The 23,667-nt window shown below is 49.7% G+C and overlaps 1 protein-coding gene across 1 annotated transcript in view; it reads left to right on the top strand.

The window, feature by feature from the left end:
- Window positions 1-23,667, top strand: part of Eva1c (eva-1 homolog C) — a 70,907-nt gene that overhangs the window by 12,180 nt on the left and 35,060 nt on the right. Inside the window, 2 exon segments of the mRNA XM_028877137.2 lie at window positions 20,007-20,203; window positions 23,196-23,319. Coding sequence (XP_028732970.1) covers window positions 20,007-20,203; window positions 23,196-23,319 — 321 coding nt within the window.

Here is a 23,667-nt window from a genome sequence, read left to right as displayed (position 1 = left end):
AAAGAAAAACACCCTTGAGTATGTATCCAATATCTATTTTATATATTATATAAAGTATAGTCCCTTCTTAGCAACCTTCCTCAGACCCCAAACTCTGAGGGCACTCACGTTCCTTCTGTAACGTGCCACGGGCTTTGCGTGTGACCTGCACACCCCTCCATGTGTGTGCACACCCTCCCACTTATTTCTAGACAACTTAACATCATACAGTACAGCGGAATGCTTTGCACAAAGCTGATACACTGTATTATTTGGGAGCTAAAGACAAGAAGATGAGTCTGTAATATTCAATACAGACACCATTTTCCCCCAACTGTTTCAATGCACGGTTGAATGAGCTCATGGGTATGGGATCCATGGTTACAGAGGCCGGCTGCATACATTTTCGGAGCTGGGTCTTGTACAACTTTACTTCTTTTTTTTCCCCCCTCAATGCTGTTCGAGAAGGTAGAAAGCTTACCGAGCTTCCCCGACACCTCATATATTCAGTGCTCACTTCTGGGTATAGATGTCATAAAAATGAGCAAAGAAAATTGAGTGTTAAACCTACTCTTCCTTTCTTGGCTTCCCTGGATTTGAATAGTAAATGGTGATTTTTTTTTAACATACACACATTTTATGAGTACATATGTGGCCTCCCCCTGTTCTGTCTTTTCCTGTTATTAACTGTTATGTACAAAGAATGGAACATCACACTCAACCTCTGGGTTCCTCTGAACCATGATGAACTGGTGCCGCTCTGGCTGAGGAACCTTGTCAGAGTGTGACCAACAATCTATCCTCCTGACAGGAGTGACTGTCTACTCATTTGAGTTCTCTGTCTAGTGCCACAACACAACTAGCAAAACAACTTGGATGCCCTTCTTTCTGGCTTCCAGAAAGTTCCTTATAGCTCTGAAGAAGGTTTTTGTTTTGTTTCTACAATAAGAACTATAACATGGTGTCATATGGAGAACCATGATACAACAGAGATTGCTCTGCACTGATTCTCATATAAAATAAGGCCCTGGACAAGATGAGTTTCTGGAAACAGACACATACAACCCTCCTAGCCCAGGTCATTTGCTGTGAGACAGGCTTGACCAAAAGAAATATCTCAGATCATTACTCCCATGTGAGCTGAGAAAATGAGTGAGAAACTTGTATCTGTATGAGATGTTCAGGAGTGCTCTACACACCAGCCCAACAGCCTTCCCTGGAACCTTGTGGAACGTTCTGGAATGTGACTTGTTACTGATAAAAGCCTACTCTGTGCCATTTACCGTCACTGCCCACGTATTTTCTCTCTGTGAGAAGGTAAATTATTAGGTAGGGCTCAGTCAGACTGATGTACTAATTGAGAGCTTTACTTTAAAGAATGTTAAGTGTTTGCGACTCGGTCTCACAGACTGGGATAAAATTGCAGTGCTTGGAGGTAGGTTACACATTAGTATAATTATCATTATTCTTCTCCTTCAGGCAAGTGGTGAGAAATGAGTACGGTCCGACACTCTCTGCATTTGGGTGGACTGAGAGCAAGAGTGACTTTGCTACAATTAGGGAGGGCTGAGAACCACAGGGGAATTCCACAGACCAGTCCAAGCCCGGGCTTATTTCACCACCCACTCAATCCTTTACTAAACCTGGACCTTGATAAAACTATCGCCAAGGAAATCACACGTTAGAATGGAGCTGGCCAACAGAGATACAATACAACCTGAATATGGAAAATTAAATATCGTAACGGCCACTTTAGGGAAAGCAAGGAAGGGAGGTGAAGTGACCATCCACAGTAAACGTCACTTAACTCGGTGTACGTCAGAGAGCATCATCTCAGCATGCAACGTGCACCTGTTCATACAGTGTGCCTGTTCGTGGGGCGCATTCGTGGGGGTCGGGGTAACCTCGATGGTGGCCCTTGCCTCCCCCAAGGGTCTCTCTAGCTGTTTGTGCCTCTGCACACCAGGCTAGTTGGCCCAGGAGCCTCCAGGAATTCTCCTGTTTCTATACTATAGGACCCCTCACCACAGGACGGCTGGGATTACAGGCGTGCGCTGCCACTCTGGCTTTTACAGGGCTCCTGGGGTGCAAACTCTGGTCTTCACACCGCTCCCGCGTGGAGCCCTCTCCCAGGCCCAGTTCACATGTCTCTTTAGTCTCATTTTAAGCAAGAATGGTCTTCATTTTTCATGGCCCTGGCATTCGCCACTGTCCCCTAGAGCCCCGTGTGCAGACAGCTGTTAAATCACCTGTCACCATGAAGGGAACAGTGTTGGATCAGGGTTGGGAACAGATGTCTCGTAGGGCCAAGAAGCATGATCAGCCGTTCTCACTCTGATGAACTGACTCTCACTTGGACGAGAACAGTCTTGATTTGGAATAGGCAAGCACTAAAAAAAGACAAGACATGAAGAAAGTTCCAGAACCTGGAACTTTGGGCTAGGGAAGAGGGGGGAGAGGAGTCAGCCTTTGAGTCTCTGTGGCTCCACTGAGCACTGTGCTGTACCCGAAGAATTCACTGCTTAGTTTAATTGATTTATTACTTAGCTTAAGTCATTATGCATGTGTGCCTATGTGGCCTCCAGGGTCAGCGCTGAGCACTGCTCCTCAAGAGATGGTCATCTTGGTTTTTTGAGACAATTTCTTTCACTGGGACCTGGAGCTTGCCAATTTAGTTTTAGGAGATGCCTGGCCATGGAGCCTCCTGCCTCTGCCTCCCCAGTGCTGGGTGGAATTGCGCCACACGCCACCTGCCTGGCTTCTCCCTCAGTATTTGCTGTAGGTTCTGGAAAACAAACTCAGGTCCTCATGCTCGACTGGCAAGTCCTCCATCACCAACCAGCCCCTCGTGGCTCACTTTGAAGATCTTCAGTCTCCCACCAGAACACAGCAGCTCCCTCTGTCTAAGCTTTGGCTTACCTTACAGCCCCACTCACCCTCTCCTCGGGGAATGATGGCTTCCAGTTTAGCCCCAGTGAAGATTTCTGTTAAGGTGATGTCCAGCTGGGCACGTCTGACAAATCAACTTGTTACCACCTAAGGCTCGGCCCCAGGTCAAATGCAAGTTCAGGGTTTCCAAGAGCTCTTGAACTTGCAAAGACGATCACCCCCACAGTTTAAACTGACTGTGATTGGTAACTGATCAAACTTGGCTTTCCTTCTCTCTGTGTGGAGCCGTGTGTTGGCACATTCTGCACACCTGGCATCTCAGGCCTCCTGCTGGCCCCTGGGAGGCAGCGGAGGAGGATGGGCCGCGGGCTGTTTCCCTCTCTGCACGCTGCTGTTGACATGTCTGCCTGGGGTTGTCTTTAGCCGCTCACCGGAACGTGTTATTCCTCTTTCCCTGTTCCCTCTTCTTACTTCACCTGTTTACTTTCACCGGGGCTCAAGTGCTGCCGGGAAAACACTGGTTGTTGTGGAGATTGTGACCACAGCAGATTCAGACTCCTGGCCTCGGGCTGTCCTTTGCCTGGCTCTCCCACATACCTGTGGAGAGAGCAGCTTGAGCAGTGGAGTTAACGCAACAAAGATGAACCTTTCCACAGAGCTGAGGCAGGCAGGGCGGCTGTTAGGCATTGAACTGTGTCTCTAGAAAGAGCCGTGGACTCCTAAGCCTCAGGACCGCAGTAGCTGGCCTTATTTGGAGATGGAGCCTTGGCGAAGGTGAACAGGTTAGAATGAGGTCATTGGGTGGGCCTTCCTCCATGACTGATGCCCTCACCCAAGGGAAACTTGGACACAGACGTGCATGCACGTGGGGAAGATGCCACGGAAGATTGGAATTATAGTGCCATGAACCAAGAACCTTCCAGAAGGTGGAAGAGTGACCCAGAACTGACCTTCAGCCTTCAAAAGAAGTGTGGCCCCAAAAGCACCGTCTTGGACTTCCGGCCTTTAGAAGTGAGAGGGAATTGGTTCCTAACGTTCCAAGTCACCCTGTTTCTGGTTCCCGTTTGCGGCAGCTGGGGGGATCTCATACTGCAGAGGTCTGAGCACTTCACATGCAGATCTCTGTGGCCCACTGGGACACACGCTGTTGTCTTTATTTGAAAACTGACATCCGCGGTGCCAAGCTTGAAACGCTGATTTGAGGTCACATGCGCTGGTGAAGCCACGTTCTGTCAGATGAGTAATTCCCCCTTCCCTGCTCTGCTGCCCCCTTATTCCTTCACATCCCTCCCGTCACCCTGTACCCTGCGCTTTTCTTCACTGGAGGCTTCTTTATTGTCCTGCCTCCGACACGTTTGGTCCCCACCCAAGTCCTCGTAGAAGCGATTCCCCATGGCTCAGCCATCATGAACATACGGGGGACTTGTTAGCCCCCTACTTCATCATCTGTCTCAGAGCTTGTGACCTTGGACCTCATGGAACGTCCCACAGGTTCAGCCAAGGCAGGGAAGATTGGCGACGCTTGGTCCTTGTGTGCAGGCTTTCCCAAGCAAACGATATCACCAGCTCAAACCAGTAGCCGTCCTGCCGAAAGTCTTCTCTCTCTCTCTCATGCCTGGCTCCCCACAATCCCCTCCTGGTTCTAGGACTAAATTCTAGAGCTAAATTGACATCTTTACACTCAGGATCAGCTGTGTGATTTGTAGGACACAGTGCAAAATTAAAATGTAAACTCCATATTGCTAAACCAAAGAAAAGAGACTATTTTTGTTACATATATTTATATCATACACACATATATTTTGATATATATGTATATAAAATACACACACACACACACACACACACACACACACACACACACACACAGTTTCAGTATGTAGACCAGGCTGGCCCTGAACATACAGAAATCCACCTGCCTCTTCCCGAGCTCACCAAGTAGGCTAGGCTGGCTGGCCAGGGAGCCCCAGGGAGCCCTGGGATGCACCTGCCTCTGGCTCCCCAGTGCTGGGCATACAGGTGCATGCTGCCACAGCTGGCTTCTTTATGTGGGTTCTGGGGCTCACACTCAAGTACTCGAGTTTGTGGGACACGCACTTTACCCACCAAGCTCTCTCTCTCTCCCGTCTTCAATGAAGTCTCCCTCCAGCTTGATTGATTTGTGCATGGTCCCCACTCCGCCTTCTCTCTCCCCCTCTGCGGAGCATAACTCTGAGCATGCCACTGAAACAATCACTTATAAGGGCAGCGAGAGGTGGCCGGTGATTCCTATTCAGAAATCCCGCTCCCGGGCCTAAATGAGGAGCCCTTTTAACCTGGGAGGAAGCTGGACCGGAAGTCAAATTCATCAGCACCCTTGTCCAAATGAGGCTTCTTGAGCCTGTAGTCCCTGACAGTTCCACCACCGTTGTCTCATATGAGGGCAATGTGGCCACGTGGACATCACTTGGGAGGTATGCATCAGAAAGTTCAACGTTGTCGCCTCTCTTCCTATAGCCAGAAAATCCCCGGGAATAATAGCTCAGTGAGTGGGCAAGTTTGCAAAGGCCAAATCCACCAACAGGACTCACTTGGGTCTACATCAGCAAACAGGATGTGGTGTTCAGCTTATCCAGCCTGAAGGTGGCCAGGAACCAAGACCTGAAAACAAATTCCCCGGATGGTGGTGGACAGAGCAGACATGGCAGGGGTGTTGGTCGCTCAGCTGTCACAAAATGAGGCAACAGGTGGAGAACAGTAAGCGTAGAGGAGGGCGGCCCGGGGAGCTGGGCTCCGAGAAAGACGAAGGAATCCCAGGGTTCCGGGGCCACTCCCTGCCCCAGAGTCGGCTGCCGGAGGAGGAGGTTAAAGCCAGCTCCGGTGTGTATGCCAGGGAATCAATTAAGGATGAATACAGAGCTCGAGGCCAGCCCGACCTAATTACTGTGCAGGCGCCCGGATTTCTTTTCATTTGCTGACTACCAATCCAGCCTCCCGGTGTCTATGAAATATACAAGGCGGGTGGGAGGGTGGGCATGCGGCGGGTTATCCGGGTTCTAGGACAAAAACCAAAGAACTGAAGGCTGGATGGTCTGCCCAGGTCCTCCATTGCGCCCAGGTGGTGTCTGTGGCAGACGCAGCCAGCCATCTGAGTTGTACTGAGGTACCGTCTTTTGGATGACACTGCTTAGATCAGATCCAAGCCTTAGGAGCCATGGGATGTTGGTTTTGTGATCTGCTTGGGAATATGATGGGTCTGGTCAGGAGCACCAGAAACCTGCCTTGCCTCCCACATCCATTCGTTTCTACCTTCAGAATAGCTTTCCACGGTTATTTAATGCTACTGTCTAAACATCATCATCCCTAACGTGCAAAAAGAAAAAAAAAAATGCTTTCATTTACATGAGAAGTGAGATTACTATATAATTTTCCAATTAACTGAATGAAGGCACAAAATACATGCCCTTAGGTCTTACTTTCTGCCTTGATCATCTTACCCATCCCGAGGGTGGGCAGAAGGGAGAAGAGCCATCAGAGCTGGGAACTGTTTCTTTCGGGAATGGGCGGGAGACGGCACCTTCCTGCCCCCACGTCTGGGTATTAGGCCCTGCAGGTCCTGCTGATTGGTCGGTGACCCTGAGCATGGTTTCTGAGAACCTTTTGTTGAACAGGGAGAGAAGGCAGAGTTGGCCAGTTCCAAGCAGAAAATGATCACGGGTAGATTTCATATCGGAGTTTTAAGTGCTGGTAAAAGTTGCATCAAGTTATCAGGTACACCGCAAAGCCGGCTTCCTCGCCAAGCGGCTGTAGTTTAGGGATTACCCTGCAGCCCGAAGAAAAGAAAAAGTGTTTTGTTTAGATGCTGGGGGGACGCGGGGATTGATCCAGTTTCTTTTAAACTAATCTAACCCAGATGGTGCTCACTGAATAACTTTCTGGGGTTGGTACCTGGTCACAAAACAAAGTGTTCATTCTATAGGGACTGAAGCCTTTGGTAGGAGCGGCACAGAGGGCCTCCTACCAGACCTGTTTGGAATCAAAGAGTGAGTGTAATCTAAAGATGGTCACTTCAGACTAACGGCAGAGAGAGCACACGCAGAGGAATTGTTTGGGGTAATAATTTAATTGATTGATTCATATCTCTTCCCCTGCAGCACATAGTCTTTCCTCTGTATTCATGGTTCCTGTGTCTGTGGACTCAGCTACCACTGAAAACAGAAACAAAAACAAAACAACAATAAACTCACATGCACACTGAGCATAGACAGACGTTTTTGTTCAGCACCTCCCAAATAACACAGCATACAAACCACATAGAAAGCACCTCAGTTGTGTCTTACAGTCGGTGTCCCGAGGGATCGAGAGATGGATTCACATACATGCCGGTATACTTCATGGCTATATGAGCATCACGTGTGTTTTGTTTGTTGGTTTGGTTTTAGAGGCAGGGTCTCTAAAAAACCCACTCAGGGGCCCTGGCCAGTTTTCCCACCTCTCTGTGGTTTCCTGCAGTTTCATGTAAGGAACTTGAGGTCTGAGGACTTTGGTGTCTGCAGGCCTTTCTGGAACCATTCTCCTGTGTGTCACACATACATGCAGCATGTTGTAGAGAGAAATCTGCAAGTCCGAGGGCGCACGAGGACTCACAACCTGCTGCTCACTCAGCTCTGGTGCACAAGTCTTCCTAAGCTGCTTTCACTCTCATTCAAAAGTAATACACACACACACACACACACACACACACACACATACATACACACATATACACACATACACATACACACATACACGCACACACACATACACACAACACACACACACATACACACACACATACACATACTCACACACACAACAAACACACACATACACACTCACATACACACAAACACACACACATACACGCACATACACACACACACACACACAACACACACACAATCACACACATACATACACACACACATACACACACACACATGCACACGCACACGCACACACTTCTAGGTACTAGAGACACCGCCATAGGTAAAGCATTCCAAAGGGACAAACTGACCCTTTGTCCCCAGCAGTAATTATGGCAGAGTTGGGGTGCAGGCTAACACTGACCATATGCAGCAGTAGTTATGGCAGAGTTGGGGTGGTACCAGCATGAGGATCTGAACTCCACACAGATGAACCCCATTACATTTTGCACAATGACATCAGTCAACGATGGCCTGCAGGTATGACAGGGTTCTGTAACATTATGACATAACCTGGGTGTGCCATAGCCAGGTGTGTGTGTGTGAGTGCACTCTGTGATGTCTGTATAACTCCACACATTACCAAATGACGTAATTCTCAGGATGTCTCCCTGCATTTGGCGAGGCTTTACTTAAGAAAATTTAAATTATGTGTATATGTGGAGGGTAGGGCAGGTATGTGCACATCTGGTACAGGTGCCTGAGGAGTTCAAAGGGCATCAGAGCCCCTGGAGCTGGAGTCACAGGCACTTCTGAGCCACCCTGCACAGGTCCTGAGAACTGAACTCGAATCCTCTATAGGAGCAGAACATGCTCTTAATGCATGAGCCATCTCTCTAGCCTGAATGCCTGTTTGAAAGTGATGCATAATTGTGTATGTGTGGATGTCCACCAAGAAACCATCCACTCAGACATATGTGACTATCTAGGGGGATGTATAGGACTCAATAAGTCAGCAGGCCAGTGTTCAGAGAGACAGAAGAAGGAGAACTCCAAGGCTGGGGAAATGTGCGGAGGCCTCCAGGTGGGAAGACGATGCGGCGGCATGGGACCTGGTGCCCCTCAACCATGTGAAACACTCACAGCGTAAGGCGGAAAAGCAGCCACAGAACCAAGAGTTCCCATCACAGGGAAGCCCATAATTGTTAGAATTATTTTTTCCATATTGAGACATTTGGGAATACTTGAATTTTGAGTGCTATTGAACAGCATATGGGGAAAGTTTATGTTTTATGCCTTTGGCAGTCGGACTGTTTGGCTTCAAGACAACCAAGCAGTTTTATTGTCAAAGGGAATAGTTGTTGTGTTGGGAAAGGGTGCCTGAGAACCAGGAACCAGAATTCAGGCACTTGAAAAGATCATCTCTCTCTCTCTCTCTCTCTCTCTCTCTCTCTCTCTCTCTCTCTCTCTCTCTCTCTCTCTCTCCCCCTCTCCCCCCCCCCCCTCTCTCTCTGTGTATGTCTGTATGTCTGTGTGTCTCTGTCTCTGTTTCTCACTCTGTGTGTACACATGTGTGAGTGTGTGTGTGTATGCGCGTGCCTTCTCAGCATCCTAAAACTGGAGGCAAATGACCCACAGCATCATCCCCTTGTGAAGTTAAGCCTCTCCTCACCTACTCTTCCCCAAGACGCTGTAGTCCTGAGTTCATACTAAGCCTGAAAGCAGTACACTTGGGGTGCTGGTTGCTCTCCCCCTCTTTTCAACAAACCCTGGGTGGCACCTCTTTCTGTTTTTCTGTCTTTATCTTACTAGCTCATTTTTCAATACTGCAACCAAAATACCTCAAGCTGGATGACCTTATACAAAAAGATGTTTTAGATGGCTCATAGTTCTTGTTCAAGGTCAAAGGCCAGCATCTGGTGCTGATCTCCTCTGGAGGAACCTTGAGGCGTCATGGGGCATCACATGTGCGGGGTACCCGCTGGTCTCATTCTCTTCTTAGGTAGCCTCCAGTGTTGGATTGTGGGGGCGCTATTCTAATGACGTTACCCAAGCTTGGTACCATCCGCCGAACTCTGCGGTCTGATTGTCTAACCCTTAATCCCTCCAGATAATAATTAAATTTCCACCTGAACCCGTGGGGGACACACACAAACCCCATATGGTGCAAACCATAGCCCCCATGTTCTCCCCAGGGAATGAGACGGACATCCTCAGTCACTGTATAGGATGCTCTCTCTCTCCAGCTCTCTACCACCTGCACACAACTGTGATGGACGCACAAGCCTCCCGTTCTACAGAGGAGGGCGAGTCTCGGCAGCAGTGACGAATAGCTTTGTTTGTTTGTTTGTTTGGTTGCTTTTTGAGACAGGGTTTCTCTGTATCGCTTCGCGCCTTTCCTGGAACTCACTTGGTAGCCCAGGCTGGCCTCAAACTCACAGAGATCCACCTGGCTCTGCCTCCCGAGTGCTGGGATTAAAGGCGTGCACCACCACCGCCTGGCTCTAACAGCCTTTTAATAAGAGCTGACTGGGGAAGTTTCTAGAGCTTGTGTTCTCTCCTCGGGGCTCGCAGCCTCACTGCTCCCTCCTCTGGCACCTTTTATTCAGGGCTGGGGCTCTCCAGAGTATCACCCTAGGCCGCCCTCCGTCCCCACCCCTCTCCACACTCATCAGTATGTGTTCCCTTAGCATTCCATCAGAGCTCCAGTTCTCCAACTTTGCTCATATGGTGGTTAGGTCAGACACATAGTGGATATGGTGGCTGGAGGCTAGCCCAAGACACCGCGGTCTCTTTTCCATCCTTTGTAATTTAACTTACCTCACTTGAGGCTTCCCAGCAGCAAGATCTTTGGTGCTGTTGTCTGTTCTTTTTGGTTTGGTTTTCAGATGGGATCTTGTGGGTGGCCCTGGATGGCCCGGGACTCACTGTGGATACCTGACTTGCCTCCAGCTCTCAGAGCCTCTCTCCTGCATGCAGGGGCTACAGGCGTGAGCCACATTGCCCAGTTGCAAGTTGTTTTTATTTTTCATATCTCTATATGTGGTGGTCTCTCTGTGTGTATGCTACCTGCATATGGGTATCTGAAGAGGCCAGAAGAGGTAGTTACAGAGGGTTATGAGCTGACCAATGTGGGTGCTGGGAAGCAAGCTCAGGTCCTCTAAAGAGCAGCAAGTGCCTTTTAACCACTGAGCCATCTTTCCAGTGCCCTGTTGCAAGTTCGTAATTCAGAGAAATGGTTTCCCCAGTGAGGTTTGGAGACCTGGTGGAACAGGATCAGGAACACCATCACAAAACAAAACACTGTTTTGTTACTTTTCAAAGTCTCATCAGCTTTTTACTTAATGTAAGCAACAGCTATAAGGATTCCAGATTATTAATGCAGAGTAAGCTAGCGACTAAAACCAAGAACTGCCCACTCTTGGTGGCAGAACAGAACAGAAGGATAGTTCCTGCTCTGGCCGTTGTTCTGTGAGATTGGAAAATCAAGAAAGAATTACTCCGTGTAATCACTTAGGAATGAGGCTCCTTCCCTTTTAGGACAGCCCCATCTTTTGGGGTCCCAGGCTGCACATTGTCCATGTAGGATAACCAGAGGGAGAGCAAGAAAGGAGGCATCCCACAGAGGCAGGTTTCAAGGACCAGCTTTCCAAGTGGCAAACATTACTTTGCCCTCTTCCCATTGCCCAGAACTTCCACTGGCCAGTTCTCTGGCAGTCCCCAACCTCTAGAAGCCACTAGAGCAAAGGTGGGCTTCCTCCCATGCCCAAAGCACCTCTGACCTAAGCTTCAGGTCTCCTCTCCATCTGATGGGCTTGGGGACAAGGGTCTGAACTCAAGAACAGTAGACGCTACCATGGCCACCTCTGGCCTCCTGTGACTTCCCCCTCTGGTAGCTAAGAGACACGTGATGGATCTAGTTTTCTTTACCTTAGGCCTCCTTCTAAAGTGCTCAGAGATGGTTTCCTCACGGCTTCAAGCATGCTAGGCAAGTACTCTACTTAACCACATGGGGCCCTGACATCACTGTTTTTGTTTGGTTTCAGTGAGGCTGGGACTTGAACCCAGGGCTCTGAGTATGCTGAGCAAGTAACTCTACCTCCAGGGTGTTCCTAGCCACCACCACCTCATCCCCCACCCCCGCAAAGTTCACTTTCTTGGTCTTGCTGCTCTTGGCATGTAGGGCCTCATGGTGGGCTCTTTGCCTGCAGAGGAGGCCTCCCAACACCCATGAGAGCGCCAACTCGGGGCTCTAAACACACCCAACAAATACAAAGAAAAACTACCTCTTATCCTGGAAATGGACTTCAATCATGCAGAGGCACCTCTGGAGTGTGGGAATGGAAGGGTGCGGTCTCTTATCAGAAGCATTCAGCGGAGGAGGGTGCCACTTCAATTGTTTTTTTAAAGAGATGAGAGGAAGGCCAGGACAGAACAATTGAATTCCTTTCTCTTTCCAGAATGGTTGTGAAATTGTCCTCTGGTGATGTGGGGACCTCAGCACCTGGATGTGGGGCCAATGGCTGATGGATTTGCATACAGAATGACTCGGCAGCCTTAGCCCTTGGAAAACTTGGAGAGTCTCTGGTTTCAAAAGAGAAAGAGGGAAGAAGAATCGATAGCCCGTCGGGCCTTGATTGTTGACTCGGCACAGTCTAGAATCACCTGGTGTCCTCATTAGGGTTGCTATTGCTGTGATGAAACACCAGGACCAAAAGCAAGCTGGGGAGGAAAGGGTTTATTTGGCTTACACTTCCACATCATAATCCATCACGGGAGGAAGTCAGGACAGGAACTCAAGCAGGGCTGGAACCTGGAGGCCGGAGCTGATGCCAAGGCTGGGAAATACTGCTTCCTGACTTGCTCAGTCTGCTTTCTTATATAGATCCCAGAACCACCAGCCCAGGGATGGCATCACTCACAATAGGTTGGGCCCTCCCTCATCAATCACTGATGGAGAAATGCCCTACGGCAGGATCTTATGGAGGCATTTTCTCAGTTGAGGGTCCCTCCTTTCAGATGACTCTAGTTTGTGTCAAGTTGACATAAAACTATCCAGTACACCTGGGAAGAGAGTCTTAGCAAGGGATTGTTTGGCCAGGTTCACTTGTGAGCATGTGTGGGTTTTGTCTTGATGGTGTTAACTGATGTGGGAAGGTTTAGGCTGAGGGTGGGGGTGCCGTTCTCCAGTTTTAGGCCCTGGACTACAGAGAGTGCAGAGAAGCCGCTGAGTGCTTGCTTCACTCAGACTGGGGGTGTCACGTGACCCGAAGCTTCCTGTTACTACTGCCTGTCAAGTCCATCCTTTGCAGCGATGGACTGGAACCTGGAACTGCAGGTTAAAATAAATCCTTTCTCCCAAAAGCTGCTTTTTGTCAGTTTTTTCTTGTTCTTTTTTTAAAATTTATTTTATTTTATCATTATTATTATTATTGTTTACCACAGCAACAGAAACGAAACTATAACAATTAGGGACATTTGGACGTTACTTAAAGGCTGTGAGTGAGAAGGGGGAAGGGGAAAAGGGGAAGGATGGAGGGAGGGCATCTGACCCTGTGGAGCTCAGCAGTAGCCGCTCTGAACCATGGGAGCAGCCACTGCCTGGCTGCTTGTCTCTGAGCTGTCTAGAGACATGAGGGATAACCAGAAATGCACGGAGAGAGGCTGTTCTGCATCCCACCAATGCGAACACTATCTTAGTTTTCTTCAGGGTGCACGCTAACAGTAACACCTCAGAGCTGTTCCGCAGTTTGTGATAAATAAAGGATGTGTATGCCTGTTACATCATTTGATTCTCACAGCAAATCCCGGGGCACCAGTCTTGAGAGGTGAACATCTGTGGTGGTTTGAAAGCAAATGGCCCCCAGAGGGTGTAGCACTGTTAGGAGGTGTGGCCTTGTTGGAGGAAGTGCGTCACTGTGGGGGCGGGCTTTGAGGTCTCACATGTTCAAGATACTGTCCAGTGAAACAGTCCACTTCCTGTTGCCTTCTGATCAAGATGTAGCCAGCACCATGTCTGCCTGCACGCTGCCATGCTCCCCACCATGATGACAATGGACTGAACCTCTGAAACTGTAAGCTGCCACCCCAATTAAATGTTTTTCTTTAGTAGAGTTGCCATGGTCATGGTGTCTCTTCACAGCAGTGGAAACCCTTACTACTACAGCATCACAGTTGAACAGCGTTTGAACATTGGACTTGACTTAATTTCCTTGCTCTCCTCCCACCTTCACTGGCTTGCTCACGAGGGTTCCGAAGCTTTATGGGACTCTGCAACCATGCCAGTTAGATGTAGGTCTTGGCACTGATTGTACTTTATGGAGTGCAAGTGAATGATCACTGAAGAACGATGTGTTTAATGCACTAGCACAAGAATGACTCATGCCCACACCTATGTTTGTGTGTGTGTGTGCGCGCGCGCGCACGCGCGCGCGCGCACACACACACACACACACACACACTCATGAGTGATATACTTAATGTAATACACACATCCATGTGCACACACACACATCCATGTGCACACGCATGAATGTGCACACACACACAAGAACGGTGTATTTTGTCTGAGTCCTTAGATGCCTCATGCGGCTGGTGGGTTTGTGTGTCTGCTCTGAGCAGGAGTCTCACTGTCTGTGGCAGACCTGGCTCGGGGAAGTTCTGCAAAGATTTTCCCATAATGCCCCCGGCTTTTCCTGTGAAACCTCCCTCCTGCCCTACGTAACACCTGTTACTCTCGTGGGACACTCGTGTTTCTCTAGAAATCAGGCATTTTTAGGATTCTGGTCTCCAGTCACTGCACGGTTTCTATGCAAGCGGATAGAAACTCACTGTCAGTGTGATGAGGGTGCCCTCGAGAACGACTCTCAGTAATGAAGACCTGGCTTCTTCAAATCTTTACTTAAAATGTTTTATTACATTTATTTCCTTGCATGTGAGGGGCACACAAGTGCTGTGGCACTTAGGTGGGCACCAGAGGACAACTGGCAAGGGTTGGTTCTCTTCACCATGTGGGTTCTGGGCGTGGAACTCAGGTCGTTAGGCACTGGGGGCGGGCATCTTTACCTGCTGGGCCTTCTCGCCTCCCTTCGCTGCGTCCTTCCATAGATGGCAGGGAACTCCCAGCTCCCACTGCTCCTTGGGGACCCATTCATTCTTCCACAAGCTCCTTCTCTTTACTTATAAACGGAGAACATAAAAACCCTTTATCTAGTCTTCTCTGAGATCTCCCCCGGCCCAGCCTTTTAAGTGCTCTTTTGAGGAAGATTCTGCCTGGGGAAGCTGCTGGATAATTTAGTGTGGCCCATTTGCCAGGGAAGAAGAGCTGGGCAGTAATCACAAGATGTGCCCAGACACCTGAGCTGTCGGGAAGGCCTGTACCCACTGCATCATTAGCCTGTGCCCACCAGTTTAGCCAACACAGCGTCTCAGGCAACCCTGTACTTTAAAGACAGGTTTTTCAGAAGAATACACACCTTTACTTATGCTGGACATTGTGACTCATACTTGCAAACCCAAAGTTTGGGTAGCTGAGGCAGCAAGATTGCCATGAGTTCGAGGCTAGCCTGGGCAACATGGTGAATGATGGGGCAGGCTGCTGGGATACAGTGTAAGAGACCCTGTCACCACAGAAAATAGTAAAAATGAACAGGGTGTGGCGGTGTCCCCCTGTGACCTCAGCACTCCAATCAGGAAGTCAACATCAGCCTCAACTAAATGGCAAGGTGGAGGCCAGCCTGGGCCACGCGAGGCCTTGTCTCAAGAACCAAAACCAAACAGTTCGCTTCAGTTTTTTATCCCGAGAGGGTAAACAGGGTTAGATTCTAAAATTCCTGCCTGAGACAATGAGGACATAAAGCATGTTGACTTTGACCATCCAGTCTGGTCCAGAGAGAATTCGTAGCCAAAGCCGGCAGTGGTCGATACCTCATGAAAGATGTTGACTTTTGAATCAGCCCAGAAAGCATGGGGTGGGGAAGCTGAGTGGTGAGTGCACAGCACACTGGAGAGAGTGGGTTCACCCCCACCCCAGAGAAGTGGATACACTCAGGGACACCTTGGCAGCAGGCTGCCCCACTCCTCTTTCTTTTGAGGTGCCCTTGATCCAGAGGGATCCCCATTTATAGTACAGAAGCTTCTCCACCTCTAGTTCCTCTTCTGTGGCTGCTCTGGGATAGTCCTCTGTCTACTCTTCTTACATTTCTTCAGTGTGTGTGTGTGTGTGTGTGTGTGTGTGTGTGTGTGTGTGTGTGTGTGTACCGGTGTGGGTGCATTCTTGCTATGGCATTTGTTGTGGAGGTCAGAGGACAAGCTGTGGAATTGGTTTTCTCCTCTACCGCGTGGGTCCCAGGGATTGAACTCAGGTTGTCAGACTTGGTGGCAAGCACCTTTACACACTGAGCCGTCTCCTTATCCCCTCTGGGGCATTTCACTGCTCTGTCCTCAAAGGACTTTCTGGCTCACAGTTGTGATTGCTTATGACCCTTCTTGGCGTGATCTCAACGTGTCTGGATTGTATTCCTCTGCCCTGCTCATTTCCTTTGCTGTATTTACACTGGGACCCATGAGCGCTCATTTCAAGCAGTCTCTTGTCCGTATTCACTTTCACATGTGTTGACCACAACTCACAGGAAGAAATATAATTTGCACATGATCTAGAACTCATTTGATATATATTGATCTATGCAAATACATACATGCATAGGCTTCTCCTGGCTTTAATCCAAACATACTTAGTTTTAAAATCTTTCCTTAATAGCAGTCCTTAAATCTGTAACTCTGTGCCCCTCAGGTGCACCGGGTCATTCCAACAGTTACTGGTAGAAACCAAATTGTCACAAACTTAGTGTCTCAAAACAGCACAGAGGGGCTGCCAGGATACCTCAGCCAGTGTGGTGGTTTGAATGTAACTGGCCCCCATAAGCACAACAGGAGTGGCATTATTAGGAGGTGTGGCTTGGTTGGGGTAGGTGTGGCCTTGTTGGAGGAAGTGCGTCACTGTGGAGGCGGGCTTTGAGGTCTCATATATGTTCAAGCATATATGTCTCCCAGTGAGACAGACCACTTCCTGTTGCCTTCAAGGCAAGATGTAGGACTCTCAGCTCCTTCTCCAGCACACCATGTCTGCCTGCATGATGACACCATGTTGTCCCATGATGATAATGAACTAAACCTCTGAAACTGTAAGCCACCCAGTTAAATGCTTTCCTTTGTGAGAGTTGACATGGTCATGGTATCTCTTCCCAGCAAGAGAAACCCTGACGGAGACAGTCTGTAAAGTGTGTGCTTGATTCTCAGAACCCATATGAAAAAATGCTGAGCAGGCTTGGCAGACAGAGCCCCTTGTAATTCCAGCAACTGAGAGGTGGGGACAGGCAGGTCGGCTGCCATCTAAGTTGGAAAGCTCTGGGCCAATGAGGGACCTCTTCTCAGTGACAAAGGTGGACAGCACCCCAGAGGACACATCAGAGGTTGTTTTCTGGCTTCCACGCACATGTGAGTGAGCACAGGTGCATGCACTCACACTTGTGCATGAGCGCACACACACGCGCACACAGAGAACAGATGCACATATGCTCCTGTGACAGTCTGTGACTTTCCTCATTGCTGTGGACAATGACCCGAGGAGGAGCAACTCAAGGTGGAGGTGTTTATTCGGGCTCATGGTTTGAAGGGAGAGTCCATCGTGGCGGGGGAGGGGTGGCAGCCGAGTGTGACACAGATGTTCCCACTGCATCCAGTGGGGGTGGGGGAGGTGAAGAGATGTGTGTGTGTGTGGGGGGGGGTCATCTGCCTTTCTCCTTTTTTCACATTTAAATTTGTCTTTCTTTTTTCTTTCTTCTTTTGTCTTGGTCTCTGTGAGTGAGTGTGTGTGTGTGTGTGTGTGTGTGTGTGTGTGTGTGTGTGTTAGTGCATGAATCTGTGTGTGTACATGGAGCTCAGAAAAGGGCATCAGGCCCCCCCTCTGTCACTCTCTACTTATTTCTCTGAGGTGGGGGGGGGGACACAGGGCTTACATTTTCTCAGCTGCACTGGAAGTCAGCAAGCCCCGTGATCCTGTCTCTGGCCCACTTGAGGCTGGGTTACAAGCACGCACTGAACCCCTGGCTTGTTATGTGGGTGCTGGAGCCTGTACCCAGATCGCACGATGGCGATGGCGTGGCCGGTGCTGCCACCTCTATAGTCTCCCCTTTTCCCTTCCCGTTCAGTCTGCAGAACTACCCCATCTGCCTTCAGGGCAGGTCTTGCCCCGCTCAGTTAAACCTTTCTGGAAGCCTCACAGACATGCCTGCGGATGCTCTCAAGTACCATCGCGACTGTTACAGAGCACTTCCGTCCAGGAACCCGGGCCCCAGAGCTCTGCTGTCTCATGACTCCATCATCCCCACAACCCACCCCGTCCTTTATCCACTACAGCAGCAAACCGTCCTCCGAATAAACAACGGGCTTCAAGCCGGTCATCCTCTGAGAATTACTTTGAAGGCTGCCATCAGCTGGCCACTCAGCAGGGTTCTGGGAACTGGGGGTTGATGGGCAGGAAGGAGGTGTCCAAAGGGATCTAGACAGTGGAGTCCCTGCCTTGCACATTTCAGGACAGACGCTGGCCCTTCCAAAGTAGCCACCCCGATTCCCTGCAGGTAGAATGTGCCTGCCCCACAGAGTGTTGAGACTCCATAAAGAAATCCTGAACTACTGGTACTTGTCACTCTGTCAGAGACTGTCTCCCAGCATGCCATGCAAGGAGCCCTTGGAGTTGAGGCCTGGAGGTAGATGAGCAACAACCAGATTTATGCTGTACATGGTTTCCTTTGGCTGTTCATGTTAGACTTTGCTTCTCTGAGCAAGGTAGACTACCAAGGGGGAAGAGGAAGAGGGGGAGGGGAGAGAGGAGGGGAGGAGAAGAGAGAGAGAGGAAAAAGGGAGGAGGGAAAGAGATGAAGAAAGGAAGAGGAGGAGGAGAGAGAAGAGGAGGAGGAGAGAGAGAGAGGAGAAAGAAGAGGAGAGAGAGAAAGAGGGGAGGGGAGGAGAGAGAGAGAAGAAGAGGACAAGGAAGAGGAGAGAGAGAAAGCGAGGGACTGGGGTAAGTGGGCATTCGCAGCCTTCCTCAGAACACTCTAGGAATGGAATGACTCTAGGCCAAACTGCCTCACCTCTTTGCCTGTGAGCTTCCAGGGAGCCAGGCACCTCAGTCAGGAATTACACTCCTGAGAGATTTTCAAACCAGAGCAGGACTCACATAGGCGTGGGTCGTCTGTGTGGGGATCAGACACTTCTGGAACTGCCCTTCCTTCCCGATGCCTCCCCATCAGAGTCTGCCCCGCGCATCCCACACACACCTCAGCAGAAAGTCCCTGGCTCTGCTCCCGGTAGCCTTGCTGTTGACCTTATGAGGTGTGAGAAGGAGGAAGAGAAATCTACGCTCTGGCCAGAACTCACTTCCTCATTTCTGAGAACCGGCCCATGCTCCAGACATGCCAGGCTATGGGTCCTCAGAACTTCTCAGAGCCCAGGCCCAGCCTGGCTCCTCCAACTGCGTGAGAAGTCACCGGGGAGACTGGGATGAGGAGCCTCTTCTTGTTCCCGTGGCTGCTGGAACAACTTCCAAAGTGGGCGGCTGTGCACGTCAGAATCCCTGCTCCTGTAGTCCCAGAGCTCTGGAATCAAGGCCTCAGCGGAGCCACACACCCTCTAAGGGCCCTCCCGCACCCCTCAGTTTCTGCTGGTGGCCTGCCATCCTTGCTCCTCTGTCACTCCAGTCTTCTGTCAGAATTCTGTCTTTCTTTTTCCTGATGGGGACACTAATCCCATGGCATTAAGGGGTCTCTGAGTTCAGTACGCCCTCCTTTCACTAATTATTCCCGCACTCCTGTTTTCAAATGAAGTAGCACTCTGAGGCACGATAGGATCTGGAGATGCACTCTTCAATCCACAACGAAGATCCGCCTCCCCCAACTTCTTCCTGGCAAACCCTAACCCACGCAGGCAGCCCTCCCCAGCTTTCCTCTCCGGGGTGAGGCAGGCCCAGGAGTGGTTTCCTGAAGTTGAATGGCACCCCTCACTCCAGGAAGGCCTGGAGACCAGAAAAGTCTATTCTCCCTCGGAACGGGTGTCCACATGCCCAGGGACACCCACTCAGCATAGTTTCCCGCTGTCTAGAAGCTCTTCCAGATTCCCTGGGCTCATGGCCAATCCCTTAGTGCACTGCCTGAAGGGATCGAGCCCTCCAAGCCTCGCAGCAGGCCATCACAGACCAAGGTACCTGGTCCACACAAGAAAGTCAGCATCTGGCCTCACAGCCCCCTGCCTTGACCTCATTGGTTACCTACCTCAGATCGGCTGGAGAAGCTGCACCCCACGTCTTCTTAACCCAGCTGCTCCTGCCTCAGAGAAACCAGCACCTCCTTGCTATGAAATCTATGCAGGAACGGGGAGGGAGCTTCCTGGGCCCCTGTAACCCAGCTGAATATTTTTCAGGTTATTTAACCAAACTCCTGCAAAACCACACCGCCTATGCCTGTGACGGGGACTATTTGAACCTCCAGTGCCCACGGCATTCTACAATAAGTGTCCAATCGGCATTTTACGGGCAAGATTACCAAATGTGTGGTTCCCAGGAGCCCGCCCCCCAGAGGGAAGACAACCTGACCTGCGTGGCATCCACCACTTTGCAGGTATTGCGTTTCGTGGATGTGCTAAAAATCATGAAATGGTTTTTTTCCTCTCTCCTCTCTCTCTTTCCCCCTCTCTCTTTCTATGTTCATATATGTGTGATTCTATGATTCACTCAAAGCAAAAATTCATGAAAACCCCAATCACTAATTTTTATAGGTGAGCTATGACTAGCTTCTCAAAGGCCTTTGCCATGCAGTACAAATGGAATCCCTGTGGGATGCATCGTTCCCTTAGCATTCTTTCAGGATGAAGTTAGTCACAGGCACACTCTTTACTGTGGTGAAGCAAAAGCAGCCACTGTGGACTTCAACCTCCAGGCCCACAGCACTGATAAATGTCTCCGCGGGAACCCCGGTGACGCTGATGCTGGCATTGGCGGTCATGATGAACTTCTTCTTAGAGAATGGCCCAAAGGACACAGCAATAGCTGTCTTCTGTTTCTCATGGCTTGCTTCCCTACCTGTAGACAACCATGTCATTCTCGTGTAGAGCTATTTTGAGTGGTCTTGGTTGATTTTTTTTTCTTCTGAAAAGTACATCTTCTTCTTCCTCCTTCCCTCCTCTCCCTCCTCCTCATTCTCTTCATCTTCTTCCTCTTCTACTTCTCTTCCTCTTCCTCTCCTCTTCTCTTTCCTTCTTCCTCTCCTCCCCCTCTTCCTTCTTCTCTTCCTCCTTGGACACACTTGGGGAAAATTGGTAGATATAGAGGTGGTTTTAGACCATGACTGTCAGTTATACATGCAACTTTTCCCTTCCTGGGGATTGACGGAACCTAGGACCTCCTGCATGCTGAGCAATCACTATACCACTGGGCAAGCTAGAGCCTCAGCTCTTCTTCATTTTTCGTCTTTGAGACAGTGTCTTGCTAAGTTTCCCAGGCTAGCTTTGAACTGGCTCTGTAGCCCAGGTAGCCGTGAACCTTCCATCTTGCTGTCGATAAGAAGTAGCTGGGATTACAGGCCTGTGCCACTATGGTCTACTTTATCCAAGCAATTCATAATCTGTCATCTCAGCTCCCTGGCCAAGATTACTAAATTGCTGGCCTGGTCTTTATTATGATGATGATTTATAATGCCTCTCAAGTTCTTTACAGCATGTGGCAAGTTAGAGGTCAGCTTAATTATGGTTGGCATAGAATATGTAGGAAGGTAAATTCATCAGAAGGTCTAAGGAGACTTCTGTATGTTTTTTAAAATACCCACAGAGAAGCAAAAACATTAGATGAAGCACAGATTTTTCTCTTCTTCATACTGCTTTGCTTTTAGTCCAAAAACCGTAGCATGTGGATAGTTATGTAATTAGCAAACAGCACAAAAGAATGTGTCTGGCTGACTCCCCTTGACATGGTTTCCACACTGGGATGAGTGATGATAACACGTTTCTTTGGAAGTCAAGTATAGTGTCTTTGAGTGCCCCTACCCTGCCTCAGTTTCTCCCTTTGGCGCCTCCCCTCTAAAAGCCATACTCCTGCTGGCCACCTGACTCTCCCTCACCCAACCCAGGTGCCCAGGCTCTCCGTTGCCCTCCAAGCTGCGTAGAAAGAGTGTTGGCTGGCACCCAGGGGACGGACTGTCTACTTGGTGAGAGTATGAACTGCTGGCACTGGGTTCTGCTTGCTGAGCCTGGCGCCCTGAGGGAAGAGGAAGTTCCATTGAGGCTGTCATGTCAACATCCATGGACGCAGTTCTGATGCTACTCAGAGGGTTAGCTTGCCAGAAACATCGCTGTGCATGGCCCTTTCACTCGGCCAACAGGAGTTCCCTTCCCCTGGGACTTCACACCACCCTGGCAGCTGGGTCAGTCTGTGTCCCAAGGGGCAGTGGTGTTTAAGGTAGGAACAGGTTAGCATCTGCCAGGGTAACTACCATGGTGCCTCTCTGCATTTTGCAGTTGGTAACAGGGTTTGAGCCTGCCCTGAGGTCACAGGGGAGGAGCCTTACAGTAACACCTGAAGGCAGTGTGATTTACCAAGACCATTAGCCATACCAGCATGTGCCATCATCTGAGAGCTGTGCTTCCCAGGGGCCTAAAGGGTTTCCCTGGGAAATCTTTCTGATTGACAGGTCCACATCTCCTCGGGCCCTGAGGTGGCAGGGTGGGTGACATGGCAGGACCAGTATCCTTCATGGAAATGCATGGTCCTTGAGCTGTTCGAAGAACTTGGTAACTCAGAAAAAAGCTCAAAAATCTGCAAGGCAATCAGTCCTAAAGTATGAGTAGATTCTCAGGAACTTTTCCTCTCCTGGACTTGGTGTCTCTTTCATCAGAATCAAGGCCAGGACCTGAATTCATTCTGTGTAGAGTTTTCTCTGGGAGCCATAGCCCAGAGGAGCAGTAAGAAGTCTGGATCTTTCCATGATGCAGCATAGGGTGTTCCACAAGCTGAGAGAGAGAGACAGACAGACAGACAGACAGACAGACAGACACAGAGAGACACACACACAGAGAAGTATTCCATTAAAGAAATCACTCAGTAGCAAAGTCATGGGCCCATGCCCTTGAGTTTGTCCAGGGTGGGCATCAGCTTTAAATATTTTATTTGGTAGAAAAAGTTTGGGTGTTTGAAGTCTTTCCCAAGTCCCTGGGGCCTGTGTGGGGCCATTTCTAAAGGTAAGGAGATGTGGCCATGATTCTTGGCCATCATGGCTCTCTCGATTTTAAAGCTGGAAGTGCCCTCCAGCTGAACAATGAGGTGACTCGATATCACTCATGTGCTCTAGATCCTCTGAGGGACTGAACTTTTTAAGATTAGCCAGAGTGCCCACTGGGGCTGGTTGAGGCCAGCTCTCCCGTGGCCTGGCTCTCTGGACTAGGTTCTTTCTTCTAAAAGTTACAGGGAGCTGCCCACCACCCACGCGTGCTTCCATCGTAGACACAGCTCAGGCCAGACAGGGGAGCCTCGCGCCCTCGGAGCCCAGGACAAGCCAGGTTTGGGTCCCAGCAGACGCTGTGTATCGTTTACAAGCCTATGCTTTTCTGCCCTCCTTCCAGAAGGTGCTGGATGAATGCCAGAACCAGCGGGCCTGCCACCTCCTGGTCAATAGCCGCGTCTTTGGACCTGACCTTTGTCCAGGAAGCAGTAAATACCTCCTGGTCTCCTTTAAATGCCAACCTAGTAAGTAACTTCTGAGGGGGGACAGTGTGCTTGGGATTGGCCCCTTGCTTCATGGACACTCCTGACTTAAGTCCTTTGCCCATGGTGTTCATCCATGCCCCAAATCCCTTAATAGGAATGTCAGAGAGAAAGACGCATGTGTGTGCTCAGACGTCCAAATCTACGGATGTAAAAATCTTTCTCTGTGTGTAAAACTCGAATGTTATGATGCTGAAACTATCCAGAGAGGGGAAGGAAGGCAAGTGGTGTCCCTCAAAGTGAGGAACAGATTCTGCTTTTCAAAGGCAGTTGTGTTATGAGGCTTGACTTCCCCTGGGCTCAGTGGCAAGGATTCCATCAGAGCCACCA

Source organism: Peromyscus leucopus, chromosome 12, assembly GCF_004664715.2.
Source record: "Peromyscus leucopus breed LL Stock chromosome 12, UCI_PerLeu_2.1, whole genome shotgun sequence".
NCBI lineage: Eukaryota > Metazoa > Chordata > Mammalia > Rodentia > Cricetidae > Peromyscus > Peromyscus leucopus.
This window is presented reverse-complemented; position numbering and strand designations above follow the sequence as displayed.